This window comes from Trachypithecus francoisi, unplaced genomic scaffold (genome assembly GCF_009764315.1).
Source record: "Trachypithecus francoisi isolate TF-2019V2 unplaced genomic scaffold, Tfra_2.0 Lachesis_group7, whole genome shotgun sequence".
NCBI lineage: Eukaryota > Metazoa > Chordata > Mammalia > Primates > Cercopithecidae > Trachypithecus > Trachypithecus francoisi.
The window spans coordinates 25,782,391-25,803,418 of NW_022681472.1; the positions used below are offsets into that span (position 1 = coordinate 25,782,391).

A 21,028-nucleotide genomic window follows, 5' to 3' on the forward strand; every position below is an offset into this window, starting at 1 on the left:
CTGCCTAATGAAGTTCCTAGCTAAATCTCTCCACTGAAATTACTTTCCATAGGAAAAACAGTACAGATATCCTAATAAATTGAATAAAGAGATTGAAAAATTGTAGGAATTCTGCACACACGTGTAACTGCCAAAGTAAAAGAAATATTTTAAAGTATGTATTTATTGTCGATGATTTCCAACTTATGGAAATGTACATACAAACACTTGAAAAATACAGCTTCAAAAGTACATACTTTTTTTGGATTCTGGAATGTGTTCAAACTTGGCAGAAACTGTGGGATCCTTGAAACATCAAGGTTTTTCACTTTTTCTTCTTCCTTTTCTAAACTGCCCATAAACTTTCATCATCAGTATTTTGCTACAGGTATAGACATGGCTAAGATACATTGATTCATCCTAGAAGGAGGGATGTTTACAGAAATTAAGCCAGATTCAGTCAAAGCAAAGCACAGGCTTCAACATGAAACCCCACCCCCACCTAAAAAAACCTCAGCAGTAACTATCTAACTTATCTACATGTCTCCTCTACTCTTCCCTTAATTCTTCTGTGTCATGTTTCTGGTTATATTATCATGTGCTTCCAACTTCTTTTCCTTTGATAAGAGTAATTTTAAGAGGCTAAATAATTTTTTTTTTCTTACCCCATAGCAGTCTCTTAGCTGACTGGTCTGAAATTCCTTTGCTCCACCTCCTAATATCTGTCACAAGAGTCAGATTACAAGTCAATCCAAAGGGGAGCACGGAGTATGCACGTGAAGAGGGAACACAAGAAAAAGGAAACACTAGTGGTTAGGGCATCACTAGAAGCCATAATATAGTTTCTGTTCTTTATTTGATACAATTGTACAAAAGGATACCATGTTAGATATAACATTAGGCTGAATGTTAATTTCCTAAATAAAAATTCTCTTTAAATATGTAAAATAATAATCCCTTTATTATTCAACATGTAGAGATTTATTAAACACTTATAAAGTAATAATTTAATATTTGCAGTGAAGGAAACTTTCATCTTCATTTTTAAAGTCATCTAGACTACCATCAGAAATATTAACAGTGAAATACATTAATTACAAGCCAAATGATACAATGTATGTAGCTACTTAGGTATTTTACTAAGAAAATAACTTTATCTTTGATATTTTCTATTTTAAAAACTTATCTGTGAATTGATTTAAGGACTGTATATGTAAATCTGCTAAAATTATTTCAGTGGATAAAATAATGAATCAGTACCTATTTACATGCTGCCAAAGCACACCTATAATTTTTAAAATGATGATAAGAGTAGCCTAAGGCAGTCAGCAGACATCTCAGAAATCTCAGTGTAAGTGGTTTTAACTTGCAACATGATGCCAAAAAACTTACAACAGGGAGCTGCCATCTTGCGTCCCCACCTGTGTGCACCTAATCTCAGCTGGTTCCCCTGAGATCCCCTGAGCACCAACCCTAGTCCCACGCGCAGCCCCTTATCCGCTCCAACAAGATGAAAGAAACAATCATGAACCAGGAAAAACTCGCCAAACTGCAGGCAAAAGTGCACATTGGTGGAACTGCTCACAGAAAGAAGGTAGCTCACGGAACAGCCACAGCAGATGATAAAAAACGTCAGTTCTCCTTAAAGAAGTTAGAAATCTCTAGCATTGAAGAGGTGAGTATGTTTACGAACCAAGGAACAGCGATCCACTTTAACAACCCTAAAGTTCAGGCATCTCTGGCAGTGAACACTTTCACCATTACAGGCTATACTGAGACAAAGCAGCTGACAGAAATGCTACCCAGCATCTTAAACCAGCTTGGTGCAGGCAGTCTGACTAGTTTAAGGAGACTGGCTGAAGTTCTGCCCAAACAATCTGTGGGCAGAAAAGCACCACACTACTGGAGAGGATGATGATGATGAAGTTCCAGATCTTGTGGAGAATTTGGATGAGGCTTCCAAGAATGAGGCAAACTGAAATGAGTCAACTTCTGAAGATAAAACTTGAAGAAGTCACTGGGAGCTGCTATTTTATATTAATTATATATAAAATTATAAAATTTTATAAGAAATTTAAAAAATTTCTTATATATTTTTAAGAAATTTTTGTTTATGGGTCTGATAAAACCCAGATCTCTAATATTTTTAAGCCCAAGCCCCTTGGACACTGCAGCTCTTTTCAGTTTTTGCTTATACACAATTCATTCTTTGCAGCTAATTAAGCAGAAGAAGTCTGGGAACAAAGTTTGAAACAAAGGTTAATAAAGTTCTTTGCCTAGTATACAGTTGTATTCTTTATTTCACTGACACTGATCTGTACACAGTAATCACAGCGTAGTGTAAAAAAGGTAGTATAAAGTTCTCATGTTTGAAGAAAAAAAAACCTTACATCAGGAAAACATCTAACTAAAGCAACAATAAAAACTTGTTTTTTGGTTAACAGTGCTTGGTGGTTCTCTAATACATATGAGCACCTGAAAAAGAATTCAGATCCAAATCTACTCCATTAGGATACTGAAGTTTCCAAAGCCTACAGAGCTTCAGCTGATAGTAATTGTTGTGAAGGGCGAGAACCTACTGTGTGCTCAATCTTGCCATCTGTAGGTGCTTTACACAACTCCAGGGTTTTTTAAGTAGGGTCAAAAATTTACAGTATTTTTAAAAACTAATTACCAGTCATAAAATCCTTTTGCTTTATGTCATCCTTCAAAAATTCTCTGAATAATTTTGGTACAATCCCACCATAAATTTGCTCAACATTAGCTCTATCCACAAATCCATTTTACATTCATAATACAAATACAGTCTTTAATGATCAAGTAAATATTTATTCTCATATTTAGCAAAATGATTTTCTTCCAAAATAACTCTCCAAAAGATACTGCTTATAGAACACAGCAATTATTCTAAGACTCCTTTACAAAATCACTGGTGGCCTGCAATGCAACAATCCACATAAAATACGAACTGAAAAGTATTCATAATCAGGACCTCAATCTCATCGCTACTCATGAACTCTACTACCACTCAAGATGCTCGCTCATTCCACTGTCTCACCTGTTAGTGTCCACAACTGAAACACAGATGCATCATCTCCCGTAATTAAGATTTCGGCTAGAACTGGCACAGTAAGCTATACCATTTCCAGACCTAACAGATTTACACTACAATTAAATATATTAAAGTTTCTGCACATAAAAAACTCATATATACCTAATCAAAAGGCATCTTTACCCAGTCAGTAGGTTCATCTGTAGTTCTGATTATTTTTAATTAACAGATATTCCAAAAATCAAAATAAGTACAAATACGCCATCTTCTAAAATTATCTAATTCTCAAGTTTTATTTCTCTCATTTAGAGTTATCAAACTTTACTTGCAAAACTATATCCTTAATTAACCACAGGAAATTTCCAGTAAACTGAAATCACCATAAATTCAGTAGGTATAATGAGAAGTCATCTCAGAGTAGAATATAGTCCTTAAAAAGAAATAAGCACTTATATATAGTTGCAGTTTAGCTTATTAGAGAATTGTATCCTTAAAAATACTATATAAATAATGTAAATTTGAATTGTATTTTCAACATACAAAAGAAACTTAATATTTAAAAAGAAAAACTGCTGAGTCCTTTTTTAAAACTGAATAATCTTTAGCAATACAAAGGATCAACTCCTACTTAAATTATTTTATATGTAGGAATCTGATACATTAAAACAGGTTGTCTATGTAGTATTACTCTAATTAAAAAAACAAAGAACAGCTAACCAAAGAAGAACAAGCTCAGCAGAGAAAATACGAAAAAAATTTTGAAGTAATGTTTCTAATTAGCAAGGGCTTTCACAAAGACATAATAGCAAATTTTGCTTTCCTGATTAATTAGAACACCAACACAAAGAACTAGACTCTAACTGGCAGTTCTTCTAGAGAACTAGGATGGAACAGATGCAAGCAACAGTAGAATATGTGTTATTTTTTAAAAGGGCACTGAAAATCTTGTGTCATAGATATATAGATAGGCGATGGTTCTCATGTTTAAACACTTTCAACAACTATAAAGGCTATGTAGCTGGTAGTATAACAGAATTAGTTTGGCCAAAAAAAACACTAAACTTTGCAAAGAGCTTTTTGTCCACTTAGCTGTAAGGTAAAATATTGACTGAAAAGACCTTTGAAAACATCTAGAATTGTTCCTCTTTCTATGAATGATTCCCTAATTATCAGAGACATATTTCAATATTTGCTGTTAATTTTAATGGAAGAATTGCACAGTACACTCAAAGAATACCAATTTCTTCCTCCAAGATAAAAGGAGGCACAGATCATTAATGTAAAATTAATATGCCTAAATTAAATGAAAAGAGAAAAAGAAATTAAGGAAGATATTTAGGACAGGACCCATAACAGCACTGCAATTAAAAAGATAAGGAAAGGAAATTCTCAGGAAAGACAAATAAATCCTCCAGCCTCCAAGATGAGAAACTTGCTCTTAGGGGAAAAAAAAAGATTAACATTAAAGAATAGCAAATTGAGGTGAAAAGAAGTAAATTCAAAATACTGCAGCAAAAACTTCTGAATGCCAAATTTTAAGTACACTGACTGATACGGTTTGGTTGTGTCTCCACCCAAATCTCATCGTGAATTGTAGTTCCCATAATCCCTACATGTCTAGGAGGGTCCCTGTGGGACGTAATTGAATTGGGGGGTGGTTTCCCCTATCCTATTTTTGTGATAGTAAGTTCTCACTGAGATCTGATGGTTTTATAAGGGGATTCTCCCTTCACTCAGTTCTCATTCCTCTCTTGCCTGCTGCCTTGTGAAGGAGGACATGTTTGCTTCCCCTTCTGCCATGACTGTTAAGTTTCCTGAGGCCTTCCCAACCATGTGAAACTGTGAGTCAATTAAACCTCTTTCCTTTATAAATTACTCAGTCTCAGGTATTTCTTCATAGCAGCATGAGGACTAATACGTACACCCATTAGTCTCAAAACAATTCTCTCAAATTCTGATATACAGACCTTTAAAAAGCAGACATCATCTACATGGCATTCTAAATTTTCTGATATTTTCATTCTTTACTAGCCACTTTCATTCTGCTGTCTCAATGTCTAAGTAAAATAATTTCAGAATGAATAACACAATAAAATGTAAGTATACTAAAGCACAAATACCTTCTCTTAAAAAACAATTTCTAAGATCCCATTTAAGAAGAACCTAGATTTCCCCAACTTGTGTTTTATCCTTCATTCCCTAGTACCAATCATGGGCAAGTTCTTCAATTTTTTTTTTCCTCCTCGGGTTCTTCATCTAAAGCAGGTGTTTTTTTTTTCCTAATTGCTTCATGATTATGTAAAACAAAATGAGACGAATGGCCCAAAATGGTCTGCATAACATTTTTGCAATAAAGTATAAATGACAGAAGTCACTAAATGTTGAGTGATCCTCAACTGTCCAATTTCCTTCTGAAACTTTACCGTACATTACTACTTTCTCTTGCCTTTTCTGTTTTTCCAAGTAATAATCTATTCTTTTCTCTATTTACCCTAACCTTAAGAAACTCACAATTCAGATGAGAAAATATTTACTGGTTCTTCTGTAAAGATGTTCTGGCCGGGCGCGGTGGCTCAAGCCTATAATCCCAGCACTTTGGGAGGCCGAGGCGGGCGGATCACGAGGTCAGGAGATCGAGACCCTCCTGGCTAACACGGTGTAAACCCCGTCTCTACTAAAAATACAAAAAAAAAAAAAAAAAACTAGCCGGGCGCGGTTGCGGGCGCCTGTAGTCCCAGCTACTCGGAGGCTGAGGCGGGAGAATGGCGGGAACCCGGGAGGCGGAGCTTGCAGTGAGCCGAGATCGCGCCACTGCACTCCAGCCTGGGCGACACAGCGAGACTCCGTCTCAAAAAAAAAAAAAAAAAAAAAAAAAAAAAAAGATGTTCTAAAGATATAGCTCTATCTTTTGGTTAAATGAAACTAATCCTGAAACTTTTTAAAAACTAAAATCCCTACATTTTAAAATAAAATCTTTGCTAAAATACATGGTTTCTTTACCTTCCTAAATGGTGTTCTTTGGTAATGTTAATAGCAGTATTAAGGGCTAGACAGTTGAGTAAAAAAGATTACTTCTAAATGTTCTGACAAATGCTATTTTTAGGTTATGTTTATAGACTATTCATACTTTTATGTGAATTTCTTAGTTATCGGGTACTCACTGTCATTTTTTAAAAAATGAATACACTACAATTTATCCATGCTCCTGTTAGACATTTAAATTTTTTCCAGTTTTTTGCTATTTCCTCACTGTTGTTTTTGATGTATTCCATATGCCTGATTCCACCAGCCAGTTTTCTGTTTTCTAGACTTTACTCCCACATTCATATCTGTATAATAGCTTTAATGATATATAATTTACATGCCATACAATTCATCCATTTAAATAAAATGTACAATAGTTTTTAGTATATTCAGAGTTGTGCAACCAATACCACAATCAATTTTAGAACATTATTAACACTATAAAAAGAAACCCTATATCCATTAGCACTCACTCCCATTTTCTCCCACTCCTCAATCCCAGCGGTAGGCAACCATTAGTCTATCTTCTATCTCTACAGCATTGCCTATTCTGGACATTTCATATAAATGGAATCATACAGTATGTGGCCTTTATGACTGGCTTCCTTCAATAAATATAATGCTTCCAAGGCTCATCCATTTTGTAGCATATATCGGTATTTCACTTCTTTTTATTGCCAAATAATATTCCACTGAAGTATATAAGCAAGTTTTACGTATCCATTCATCAGCTGATGGATGTTTGGACTGTTTTCATTTTGGGACTACTATGACTAATGCTACTATGAACATTCTCATATTCATATTTCATCAATATAGAAAATCTACTAATTGGTTTATGATAATGGGATGACGTGGATCATAGGGAGCCTGGATATCCACAGGAGACAAAGCCAGGTCTTGTGTAAGACCTGAGGTGACTCCTCCTTCCCTTAAAAGTCAGTCACTTCCTAGAATCCACTTATCTTCATCCCCTCTGCCACTACCCCTCAGTTCACATCTCATCTGGATCACTTCCACAGGCTAAACTTGCCTAACCCTCCAGTATTGCCCTCCTCTAGTCCATTCACCCCAGGGCAGGGCATTCATTCTAAAATGAATGAATTGGTTTGGCACCAGGGCTCATGCCTGTAACCCCAGCATTTTGGGAGGCTGAGGCGGGCAGATCACTTGAGGCCAGGAGTTCAAGACCAGCCTGAGCAAATGGCGAAACCTCATCTCTACCAAAAATATAAAAAAATAGCTGGGTGTGGTGGTGTGTACCAGTAAACCCAGCTACTAGGTAGCTGAGGCATGAGAATGACTTGAATCTGGGAGGCGGAGGCGGAGGCTGCAGCGAACCGAGGTCGTGCCACTGCACTCCAGCCTGGGGCAAAAGAGTGAAACTCCATCTCAAAAAAAAAAAAAAAAAAAATTCATCATTTCATTTCCTGTATCAATCCGTCAATGGTCCCCATGGTACTCAAGATTAAAGTAAAATGGCTTCCCAAGCAAAAGGCCCTTGGATGATCTCACCTCACCAATCTCCATAATCCTGACCTCTCGCTATTTCTGCTGCACGTATGAGGAACAACTGGAGTTCATTATTCCAAAGGCCTTGCTCCCTCTTCTCACCATTGAACCTTTGTACATGATGCCCTCTCTGCCTGGATGCTTCCCCTTATGATGGAACTGTTTACATCCTACCTTTTTTTCAATATGCCATCACCTCCACAATGACATAAACCCCAAGTGAGCGAAATGTGTCTTTTCTCATTGCCAGTGGACCTAGTACAATCAATGGCATAGAATGGATTTTCAACATTATTTGTGGCTCTCGTGAGGAAATGCTATGCTTATTAGTATACCTGAATAATTCCTGAGTAAGAAGGACTTTCCTAGGCTCTGGGGTTGATAAAAAGCTGGTAAGGAAATACAAAACACAAATCTTAACCTTGGCTTACCCCTCTACAACACACGCAAGCAACCCTCCACTGTCAGGTCACATGGTTCACGATGGGACTAATATCCCCACTTCCTCACAGCCTCTAGAGTGACCAGGACTAGCCAAAACGCTTGCCTTAATCTCAGCCCCCTGGCAAGACTGGCTCAGAAATGGGCAGACAATCCAACCTGGACCAGGGAGAGTCATTCCTGTAATTTTTTTTTAGAACTATCAGGAAAGATCCTTTTGAGAGGGGATTATTGGCTGTTAAAATGACATAAGGCAGAACTGCTAATGACCTCCTCTGCCATGACATAAGGTCCTAATTGAAAAAAAGTCAACACAAGAAAGTAGAGAAAAAGAGAAGGTCCTGATGACATCATTTAATTCCTTCCATGCAGACTTGCCCTGAGCCACTTGTGGCTTTGGACTTCCCACTTACAAGAGGTAGTAAGTTCCAGGTTTGCTTATACTGGTTTGAGTTGCATTTCTACACTTGCAGCCAAGGAGTCCGTAACTCCACACATCAAGAATCTATCTTCTTGTGTTAGTCTATCTTAGGCATTAAGCGACTATACCTATCTTTCAAGCATCTGCCATTCTGCATCGCCATTTACATAGTTTAAAGCTCAAAGCATATGCCCTATTCTTAGGGATACCTTAGTGGAAGCCATAAATCCCTGCCTCAGAGCTGAGTTTCTACCATTTCCTTTGGTGGGTAAAACAATGAAGGTAGGCTGCCAGAGCCAGGGTAGAATCCTAAGACCCCGGGAAACTGGGACATCTGAAGCTTTCAACCTATAATGGGGAAAATGATAAAAGCTAGCATAGAATTAGACCAACTGAGGGACGATCACGATTCTGTGGGAGTTAATGCTACTTGCTTTCATCCTTAGAGACATAAGGTAAATCAAAATTCATCTGCTTTCTCAGAAATCAATTTTCTGAAATTGAAGGGTCAGGTTTGGTTGTATAGAATTCTTCCAAATTTCATGTAAGATATAGAAATACTGACCCACACACAATACACCAACTACTTCCCTATGGGTGGAGTAAATAAGGTAGAACCAGTTTTTCTGAATAAAGTGTTCATGAAATGTTACAAAATTGAGTGTTAATCTAAGCTAGATTTCTTGGTAACAGGAGAAGATACTGAAATCGAGACATCATCTGTATACTCAGTGACTGGTACAGTACAGCAGAAAGAACGATATGACCAAGAATAATCAGAAAATTGGAGTTGAGCGTAGGATCTACACCAAGCAGCCTTGGGGCTTTTTCCTACTAGTTAGTTATGCCTCATAGAAATCCACTCAGGCCGGGCATGGTGGCTCAAGCCTGTAATCCCAGCACTTTGGGAGGCCGAGACGGGAGGATCACGAGGTCAGGAGATCGAGACCATCCTGGCTAACACGGTGAAACCCCGTCTCTACTAAAAAATACAAAAAACTAGCCGGGCGAAGTGGCGGGCGCCTGTAGTCCCACCTACTCGGGAGGTTGAGGCAGGAGAATGGTGTAAACCCGGGAGGCGGAGCTTGCAGTGAGCTGAGATCCGGCCACTGCACTCCAGCCAGGGTGACAGAGCGAGACTCCGTCTCAAAAAAAAAAAAAAAAAAAGAAAGAAAGAAAGAAATCCACTCTACCCCTTACTTCCAGGCTCTTTTTCCAAAAGAATGACTTTGCAGAACACCGTTGAGGGCTTCCCACTCATACAGGATCTTAAGAATGGGAGGCTGGTACGAGCTCTGTGGAGAGCATGCCACACGAGAAAATGGGCATCTGCAGGGGAAGGCAGAGGGCTGAGAAGATGTGGTGTACACATCTGCATCCTGGCTATGGAAGCTTCTAATGCGAATTAAGCACTGGGAACCATCATTAAAATTTAGGGGGGAAAAAGCGGGGCATGGTGGTTCATGCCTGTAATCCCAGCACTTTGGGAGGCCGAGGTGGGTGGATCACTTGAAGTCAGGAGTTTGAGACCAGCTTAGCCAACTTGGTGAAATCCCGTCTCTACTAAAAATACAAAAATCAGCCAGGTGTGGTGGCACACACCTGTAGTCCCAGCTATTCGGGAGGCTAAGGCAGGAGAATCAACCTTGAACATGGGAGGCGGAGGCTACAGTGAGCTAAGATTGTGCCACTATACTCCAGCCTGGGTGACACAGCAAGACCCTGTCTCAAAAATAAAAATAAAAATTAAAAAAGGAAAAAATACATTAGAAATTCCAGGTATGAAAGACTCTGTAGTTGCATTAACTTAAATCTCTCTTCCACTTAGGGAGCATTAGCAGCTGGTGATATAGAAATGATTATGCTGTGGCCTCTCGTAGATCAAGGGAAAAGGTGAATTAAGAGCAAGTGGCTAGGGAGCATTCCCAGAAAAGCCTCTAAACTAGGAAACTCATCACCCCCCACCTCTTTGTTTTCTTGGATAATAGCAGCAAAAGTAACGACCCTCAACAGAATCAGAGGATTCCAGGAAGAGAAACATAGCTTTCTCTTCCACGTATCCTGCCTGAACACCCGGCAGCAGTCCGTGGCCAAGGGTCAATCAATGCTCAAGAGCTGCTCACAGTAAAAGTTTTGAAAACACACTAAGCTTTAGAATTTCCAATCTTTACACCTGCAAAATGGAAATTCTACAGCAAAGCCACTATTAATCAGAATACTCATGAGATGACAAGTTACGTTACCCCACTATCACCACCAAATGTGGTTCATCATTATTTATTATTCAAAGCCCTCCTGAAATTGTATGATCATAATTTCCTATTTTAGCAAAATATAACATTCAAAATATAATTTTATCTTTCTCAATGACTTAAGATCTTATAGTCCTTAGGAATATCATTCTGAATATCTGATGTCAACACAAAATAATGAAACCTAAGGGGTGAGAGATAAGACTGAATGTCTACTAACCCCAACAAATTAGTGTGTACATATATATGCTGATTTCTAACTTCCTTTCATGAGATTCAACTTATCAGCAATGTAAGAGATTAAAATGCTATTTATTTGAGCATCTCAATATGGGGTTCACGTTGATCCAAGTTCATTATATCCAACTAGATGTATTCAGATTGATTATAAAGATTAATAACAATATATGATCATGCACATGTCAAGGACTACAAAAACACTTGCCAACAAAAAGACTGTGCAGGCAACAGGATAGCCTATGAGTCCCATCTTTTCTACTAATTACAAGAAATCAGCCAGGCCATAAGGCCACGCACGGTGGCTCATGCCTTTAATCCAAACACTTTGGGAGGCCGAAGCGGGTGGATTACTGGAGGTCAGGAGTTCAAGACCAGCCTGGTCAACATGGTGAAACCCTGTCTCTACTAAAAATGCAAAAAAATTAGCCAGGCATTGTGGCGCACGCCTGTAATCCCAGCTACTCCAGAGGCTGAGGCAGGAGCATCGCTTGAACCGGGAGGCAGAGGTTGCTGTGAGCAGAGATAGCACCATTGCACTCCAGCCTGGGTAAAAAGAGCGAAACTCTGCCTTTAAAAAAAAAAAAAAAAGCAGCCAAGCTACTGGACTTGTTTCTTCCCAATCATAAAAATTTCCTGTCAAAAATTCCATGATTCGTTCAATATTGCTAATAAAAGTGTCAGCTGGATACTACTAGGGTTGGTGTAATATTAAACCCAAGTGACAGGACCCACATTTGATGTGCAATGACTCTCCACAGTGATCTCAGTGTCCCCATTTTCTAAAATACTAATGTACTCACAGTGTGTGTGCATGTGCGCATACATATGAATGTCTGTTCACAAAAACTGAATTTTCATTTTAGTAAACATCCAGAAGGCCACCCACAAGCAGGGCTAAACACTGAGAATAAAATGCGGTACAGACAGAGGTTGGCCCCAGGACTCTGGTTCATGCTGACTCAACTCAGGATCTACTAGTTTATCCTCTAGTGAACACATTCTGTAATTCAGTGCCAACACTGGTATCTTCCTTGGTTTATCCACGAAATTGAAGAGAGGCTTCCAATAGATATTCTAGGCAAAAAACAGAAAACTAATGGGGAATTTAAACTTCGCCATTGATAGGTGAGACTAGTTGTTCTTAGGGACACTAGTTAAACTGTATCATTTTTTTCCTTCACTCTCAAAGTGGAGATGTGTATTCGTAATGCCAAAATGATGCATTTAAAATGGTCATTGATGAGTTTTTAAGTTAAGTGTACGGTCACAACAGAGTTCTAGAAGCAATCTGTCAGACTGGTTTCAGTATTGAGTCCAGGCAACAAATACAATTTGCACAAGGTCTCACAACTACCACCTGGGAACAAGTGGGTGAATTACCGACTCACTGACTCTTATGCGTGTTTGGTTCACTTACACCTTTTTCTGATGCAAGATGCAAAGATCAAAGAGCCCAGCCTTAACTTTTATTTGCTATAGTAACTGGTAGAATAATCAGTAAAGAGGTATTAAAAGTCTTCGTGTTGTCTACCTACCATTATACAGTATTTTCTGATAATATGTCAAAATAATACAAGATGAGTATCCCTTACCCAAAATGCTAGAGACCAGAAGTGTTTCAGATTTCTGATTTTTTTCAGATTTTGGAATATTTGCATTGCACTTGCCAGTTGGCATTCCAAATCCAACAATCTGAAATCCTGCATGTTCCAGTGAGCACTTCCTTTTGAGTGTCATGTTGGTGCTCAAAAATTTTGGATTTTGGAGGATTTCAGATATGGTATGCTCAATCTACATTTATTTGTCTAATTGAATGATTTTTATTCCCTTTTCTCCAGGTTTACAATAATATATTTAGCAATAACAATGTTCAGAAGTATTCCTCTTGAATAAATAAGCAACATTCCCCTCCATGTTAGAAACAGCCTTCTCTCCTCCTTACTAAATGACTGCCAAGAATGACAACACCCCTTGACAACAGCTAGGTGCACTAGAAATGGAATGAGAGAGGCTGAAAAACACAAATGATCATCTGCCGGGGTCTACAGGAGACATGATTCACCACTTTTATAACTCTTTTTATATTCTCATCCTCAGAATCTCTAGACGGTGCTTTCAAGTGAGAATTTTTGTGAAGCCCTCCTTGGATGCAAATTTGAAAAATAAACGTCCTCCTCTTTCTCTTTCACTCCTATTCTCCCTCTAAAAGGAGGCCTGACAGGGTGGAAGTAGATGGAGGCAAGGAAGTAGTCACAAAGAAAACATGTACTAAAAGAAAATTAGTAGAAATACTCAGTGATTTTCAAGAGAGCAACGTCCCAGAAAATAAATTTTGTAGTTGTTGATCCTCACTTTCTGAAGGTCTTTAGCTCTCATGATACTCATTTGTTCCTAGAAAGCTGGAAAGGGAGGACTATTAATAGGGAGGGACCTTAACCCTCTCAGCCACCTTCTCGCATCACCCTTTGTTACTAAACTGCCTATCAGATAACTTCAGATAATCTGTGGCTAACTTAATGATCATCCGTTCTTAAGGGATGGTATATACATATGAGGGAGAACATATGTGCATGCGTGTGTGTGTGTGTGTCTGTGTGTATGGTGAGTGTGGAAGACAATGTGTATTACTGAAGGGGATTTCAACATATCATGAGATTGTTAGGAAAGAAGCCTTGCCTCTACCCTCTGGCAGCATAAATGAAGACTTTTAAGGCATAATATGGAGAGAGGAGAGAGGGGAGAGGGGAGAAGAGAGAGTGGAGAAGGAGAGAGAATTATCTCAACACAACAAAACCACATACTAGAAAAAGAACAGATGGCCCAGGGAGCAGGGAAGTAGAATCTATACAGGGAGAAAAGATTAGACTCAAGTTGGTATCAAGAATAAAGGACCCTCAAGGTAGGCTTTACATTATATGCTCGATAAAACCAGACCTGCTCTACACTTTCCATCTGATGTAGCTACAAGTGACTACCTATAAAAAGGACATGGTCTTATAATATCCTTATATTCATGATAGCTTTTGAGAGCCTCATGCTTAACCATGTTTTATACTTCTTCAACTAGAGGTATTCTTCAAATAGAAAATATACCAGATACAATTTATTAGGTTCTAGTGAGAAAATTAAAAATCAACAAGAATTTACTTAGAGTCCTGTATATATCCAAGTGTTATGAGTTCCTATCATTTAGCAGATAAATTTACTATCTAGTTGAACAAGGTTTAGAACACAGCATCCACCATTAAGTGCCCACATACTTCAGCTGAAATTATAACCAAGAGTCATTTTCCTACCTTTCAGCACTTGAGTCCCATTAACCAAGATTCCCTTTATTTCTGTGTTTCACTTCTAACTACTCCTGTTGTGATGATCTAAAATAGATGGCAGGTTGTAGCCTTCATAGCAAGATACGTACATGACCAAGAACACTGAGAGACAGACAGCCATGGGCACAGTGCCCACTGCCCTTCCTGCACTGTATGCCTACTACGTTATTGTACATTTGTTGATACACTGCTTTGGAATCCCATTCATGTAACTTAATGTTTGTCATTTCTCTTACTACACTGTAAGATGTGGGCAGGACTATATATATTGCTTCTGTATACCTAAAACATGCCTACTTTACTGCATGTACTATCATTGCTCCAGAAATGAGTACAGACTAAACTGAAAAATGCTAGCGGTTGGATGGGGAATGAAAAACAAATCAGGGCTTTCATGTAATCAAGAAGTTCCATTTGTATCACTAGAGAAGGCTCTATGTCATACCAGAAAGAGATTTTTGGAAATATATAGTTTCAGCTTCAAATTCTAGAATTTGCATAAATACTTGCTGTTCATTTGAACTGGAGTTACTACGGGGAAATGACTTTTGGATTCCACAGCATTCTGCTGCATTATAATAGTCTGGCCATGCCATCATTCCACAAAATGGTTTAGCAATTTGTTACAATATTTTTTGTGGAGAGTAATCCGTCCACATACGAAAGATTTTAGAAAAACATTTTCATTATTTAAGATGATTAATAAAAACTGTAAGTATCTAGTATAGGCTAATAGAGTTCTTTATAACTTAAAATAACCTACACATTTTTAAAAGACGATTTGCCTCCACATTTTTTCAAGACAAAAATTTAAACATATATATTTTGCCGCGATTTTATATGTAATGGCTACATTAAAAAAGGATCAGAGAATAAGAAAAGACTGATAAGAATATATTGGCAAGTGACTGTATATTATATTTACAGTCAATTTTCAATCCAATTGATATATCTCAGTGGTTCTCAACCAGAGGTGATCTGACCCCTAAGGTACATTTGGCAATATGTGGAGACCTAACAATATGACTTAATTCATCTCTCTGTACCTTAGTGTTTTCAGCTATAAAATGGGGTAAGTTCTCTCTCCCAAGCTAGTAGTAAGAATTTGATGAAATAAAACACATATTATGACTAGTAGAATGTAGGTATGCAAGAAAAGTTTCCTTCTCAAATTTGCACCTCTTTATATTCTAATGTATAAAAAATATTTCCAGGCTGGGTACAGTGGCTCATGCCTGTAATCTCAGTGCTTCGGGAGGCTGAGGTGGGAGGATCACTTGAGCCCAGGAGTTCAAGGTCAGCCTGGGCAACATAGCAAGACCTGTCTCTATAAAAAAATAAAAAAATTAGCTGGGCATATTGGTACAACCCTGTAGTCGTAGATACCCAACAGACTTGAGGGAGGAGGATCACCTCTGCTCAGGAGTTCAAGGTTGCAGTGATGGTGCCACTGCACTCCAGTCTGGTGACAGATCAAGAAAAAGGAAAAGGAAATATATATATATATATATATTTCCATCTCTGTTTTAAAAAGATGTGGTCAAACCCTTGCTAGAAAGTAAATGAAACAAACTTTTCAAGAGACTTAACTGTGAGTTACAATAAAATACTCAAAGTTAAAATTTTAAAGGTGAATTTCACCAGTGATTTAAGAAACAGCATGAATTGCTCAAACACTAAAAACATATTTCACAGTATTTATTAAATTATAACTTTATTATACATGCTTAGAAACTGCTTTCAAAGACAAGAGAAAAAGAAAACAGCAGTTGTGAATAAAGTAAATTCTAGGTAGTAAGCAATTAAAATCTCTTTTTGTGTTCATGGTAAATACTGTTAATTATATCACAGATACTCATAAGCAACCAAAAACCCTGCATACTGATTATAAAGAGCAGCTATAATTTCCCCTATATATATTTAAAACAAAACAAAACCTGGGGAAATCTGAGAGAAAGGAGGTACTATTTTTTTTAAACATTTTATAAAATATAAAGGCCACGTCTGTTAAGGTATGATAATCTGACATACAGTGAAAATGAAACAAAAACCGTCCAGTATAAATTAAGGGTTTTTTGGCCAGGTGTGGTGGCTCACGCTTGTAAACCCAGCAGTTAGTGAGGCAGAGATGGGCAGATCACTTGAGACCAGGAGTTACAGACCAGCCTGGCCAACATGGTGAAATCCTGTCTCTACAAAAAAATACAAAAATTAGCTGGATGTGGTGGTATATACCTGTAATCTCAGCTAATCAGGACACTGAGGCAGGAGGATCAATCTAGCTTGGGAGGTCGAGGCTGCAGTGAGCTGTGATTGTACCACTGCACTCCAGCCTGGGTGAAAGAGTAAGATCCTGTCTCAAAAAAATATATATCAATTAATTAATTAAGTTTTTAAAAGTAATTGAAAGGATTTGCTTAGTCACTCTTAGAATGTAGTATTTTCTCTTTAAAAACATTTTTTTTTCACTGCTGGAACAAAAGAATGTACTCTTTTCTAAATAAAAGCTGAAATTTGCTTTTGAATTGAAAATTTTCTTCACTTTGCGTAAAAAGGTCCTATATAGGCTTCTGATTATGGGAATTGTAAATTACTTTTTAAGAATTTTTTTATTGAGTAAAACTTGTGAAGTTCTTTATAAAGAGAGGAATCAAAGAGAGTGGGGCTGGGCCCTCTTTTCCATCTTTCAAAACAAAATAACTATGTCAATAGAAAAGCTAAACACACATCCTGTTGAAAGCATTATCTGTGTAACTTCATTTGAAGCCAACAAACAGCATAATATCATTTCTGTGATCTGCATTTTCTTTTATTAATTAATGGCAGATTATCATGTCTGATATAACAGGCAATTTATTGACTTCACGGATTTTAGTAGCTAGTAGCCACAATGATATGAGCCTGCAGACCCTCACTATAGAGAAAATGGCATACACAGCATTAAGCCTTGTCATAGCCTTACCTATAATGACAAAGTCAGCTTGAAACTTTATTTTGAAAATTACTAGTTAATTCTTTTTTGGCTTTCTTGGTCTTTTGCTTGTTTGTTTTAAGAGAACCAAGTTTCACAAGCCAAAAACTGCAAATGCCAGATTGGGTTGGATTTCCAATTTGGCCTCTAACTGGCTAATTAAATTAGGAGCAAATCACTGCACAAGTCATTTAACTTCTCAGTGCCTTTTTCTTCCCATCTTTAAAATAGGATCATAATAGCAGCTACATCATAGGTTTGAGGATTATGTGAATTACTATGAGAAAGTCTTAGAACACTACTTGGCACATGATAAGCACAATAGGCATGCTAGCTATTCTAAATGATCTTTCAGTTCCAAGAATTTTTTATTCACTATGATGTGAAAGAGGGTTTTTTTTTTCATTTTAAAAATATGGAGGAAATAGACCAGTGTGTGGCTCATGCCTGTCATCGCAGGGCACTTTGGGAGGCCGAGGCGGGCGGATCCCCTGAGGTCAGGAGTTCAAGACCAGCCTGGCCAACATGGCGAAACTCATCTCTACTGAAAATACAAAAAAAAAAAAATTAGCTGGTATGGTGGTGCACACCTGTAGTCACAGCTACTCAGGGAGGCTGAGGCAGGAGAATCGCTTGAACCCAGAAGACAGAGGTTGCAGCGAGCAGAGATTGCACCACTGCACTCCAGTCTGGGCAACAGAGAGAAACCCTGTCTCAAAAAAAAAAAAAAAAAGAGAGGAGGAAATAAATTAGAATATTGGAAATAGACAAACACAGGGCACACACATTACGGTTTAAAGCATATGCTTTTGCATTTAGGATATGTTAAAAATACATTTAAAAGATAACAGCAATATTTTACAAAAGGCTATCATTTCCTATTTCCAAAAGACACTTTAAAGAGAAAGTTTGAACCTGACTTTGATATGTAATATGTTAGTGCACAAGTGCAAATAGTTTATGTGTCAGACAATAAAGATTTTATAAAATTTTGTGAACATTTTGAAGTAGCAGCAACAATTAAACATCTAACCTCTGTATTAGAGAAAAAATTTAACTGTCCCAAAGTATCTAGTTACAAAAAAAAATCTAAATTCTACTCGGTTAATAAAACAAAATCTACTATTGTATACTAGTAAGATTCATCAAACCAAACTAATTTGTCCAACAGATGTTTAAGTCAAAGAATTGTACATTTCTATTCTATTCAAATATAATAGCGTAAGTAATCATGATACAGTCTTCAAAACACATGAGTTCAAAACTATCTTCTATTTTTATACTCTGTCTTATAACCCAGGAAACAGAAGTGTTTTCTGGACTGTAATAAAACTGCCACTTAAAAGGAAGAATTAGTAATCTAGATCAAATAGCCTTTTTAATGACAAAGAATTGAAAAGCTGAGAGATCAACTGTTTTCACTGGCCACTACTCTCTATACGCTAGAATAAGCCACCAATTCAATAATTATGACACAGCTGTTCCTTTTAAAGATAGTCTTTTATAGTCTAGACAGAGATTTTTAGAAGTCTCAGTACTCATATACAACACTGGTAGGTGTCTTAAAAATTTCCCCATTCATCCTTCCACTGAAACTCTGGCCGATCATATGCTTGCTTTCCCAGTTCTTTTCACTTCTCAGGGAAACATGATAAAACCGTGCTAGGGTTTTGTCATACTGATAGTAACAAATTTCCAGACCATTAGGTTGACACTAATGTGTGACTTCTGCTTGTGAAATTTATGTAACTGGCACCAAAAAGGCCAAAACTGTTGGTTTAAAAAAAGGAAGTCCTTAATTCTACTTTCTAAAAAGTAGTGAAAACAAACAATTCTATACATAATGGCACCACAAAAGCAACCTTGCATGGAAGCAGGCAGTTAAGAGATCCTCCAAAATTGGACTACATTGATTTAAACTGCTGACTCCCTACTTGGCCGTTATTAAGTGCTACGTACATCTTTTTTTTTTTTTTTTTCTTAAGAGACTGGATCTTGCTGTGTTGCCCAAGCTGGGGTGCAGTAGCTATTCACAGGTAATCAGGACACGCTACAGCCTCCAACTCCTGGGTTCAAGCAATCCTCCTGCTTCAAGGCTCCTGAGCATCTGGGATTACAGCACATGCCACTGTGCTCAGCTAAATGCTACCCTACACATACTTCTTACTCTCTCTTTACTCTTTGTAGATGAGAAGGCAAAATGTAACGGTGCCTAGGCCAAAAAACACATTTCCATTGATTATAGACATCCATGAATCATTCATGAAATAGCAAACAAGGCTTAGACAGCCTAATGCATGGAATTAAGATAAAAATCACAATTTGCAAAGCTTACTGTTAATTTCTCTGGTTTTCTCTCATTATACTGAGTCTCAAGCTAGCAATACCAGTCAAAATAAATAGAAATACCTATATCCTAATGCTAAATAATCACAGTAAAATAGAAAAAACTTAATTGCATGGATATGGATAATTTTATAAATAAATGCTTAATTTAGACCCTTGTATCTAGATGTTATAAATGGTTCAAAATAACACATATGAATTTCAGCTTCCAAAAAAAAAAAAAAAAAAAAAAAAAAAACACAACTATAAGGTGTTTAATGGAAAGAGCCTGACTTTACTTGCTATTTTATGTTTAAGGGGATTCTGGCAAAGTTAGCTGACTCAAATTCAGCACCTGCCTAGAAAATAACATACAGCTAGCATTTGCCTTCCAAAGTGAAAGTGAACAGCCTAGCTAAAAATCCTAACTGACCCAAATCTAATGCGAAGTATTTCAAAAGTTACTGTGGTGGCATTTATGTGAAATTCTACTTGTCACAGACCTTCTCCCTGAAGCTAACAACTCTACCATCCAGATAAGTGGAATATACAAGTTTGAATTGAACTCTAAGGACCAACAACAAAAACAACAAACAGAATATGCATTTTATTAACAATCTATTAAATCACTTATCCCACTCCTATGCATAAATCTCTCCTGTTTTCCAGTACAGAAAGCATAGCTGAGAAATCACGGCCCACCCTAACTTTCTCAGAATATTCTGACACCAGTCCTACCTCTTCAAAACATGCTAACTCAAAAGATTTACATAAGATATAGACTGGCAATACTTTTCATTTTAATTACTTTCAAAGAATACCAGCTATGCCAACAGAGGTCACACTTAGAAATTTTCAATTTAAAAAAAGTTGCTCTCACAGTAAAGTGGCTCTAAGCTAAAACTCAATTCTCTTATACTCCAAGAAACAACATCTTTGTGCATTTTGAAAAAAAAAAATTACTGTCTGTAATTCTAAATATATGATTTCTAACATCATTCTACTTGTCTGTCCACATGAAGACAGCAATGCCACCATGCAGAATGAAGACTGCCTGGACTGTGATTCATTCAACATCACTAAGCAAGACACACCTACCTCAAGAGGGGTGTGCCTTCCTAAGAGCACACTCTGAAAGCTCTGTTAACTCTATATAATAAACAAAACATTTACTAATGATAGCATTTTGTTGTTGTTGCTATTGCCTTAACCTCTATTCACATGGACAGATTAAGACTTTGAATAGGGAGACATATAATTCAGAAATCAGTGCCCTGTTTTTTGTTTGTTTTTGAGAGAGAGTCTTGCTCTGTCGCCAAGATGGAGTGCAGTGGCCAGGTTGTAGGGCAGTGGCGTGATCCCGGCTCACTGCAACCTCTACCTCCTGGGTTCAAGTGATTCTCCTGCCTCAGCCTCCCAAGTAGCTGGGACTACAGGCATGTGCCACCACGCCCAGCTAATTTTTGTATTTCTAGTAGAGAC

The 21,028-nt window shown here is 37.5% G+C and overlaps 2 protein-coding genes across 13 annotated transcripts in view; one reads left to right on the forward strand and one right to left on the reverse strand.

Annotated features, from left to right (window-relative positions):
• NCOA2 (nuclear receptor coactivator 2) overlaps window positions 1-21,028 on the reverse strand; it is a 306,182-nt gene that overhangs the window by 168,419 nt on the left and 116,735 nt on the right. Inside the window, exon 3 of one of the 12 annotated variants that reach the window (XM_033203001.1) lies at window positions 11,847-11,995. The exons of the other annotated variants lie outside the window; for them this stretch is intronic. The gene's annotated coding sequence lies outside the window, so the exon portion shown is untranslated. The remainder of the gene's footprint in view (window positions 1-11,846; window positions 11,996-21,028) is intronic. 12 annotated transcript variants of the gene reach the window in all.
• LOC117079275 (transcription factor BTF3-like) lies at window positions 708-1,894 on the forward strand. The gene has a single exon (XM_033203008.1). It carries the CDS (start codon window positions 1,490-1,492, stop codon window positions 1,892-1,894), a length of 405 nt encoding a protein of 134 aa, XP_033058899.1. The 5' UTR covers window positions 708-1,489.

Coding starts and splice junctions, on each gene's coding strand:
- LOC117079275 (XM_033203008.1), top strand. CDS start 1,490: ATGAAAGAAACAATCATGAACCAGGAAAAACTCGCCAAACTGCAGGCA.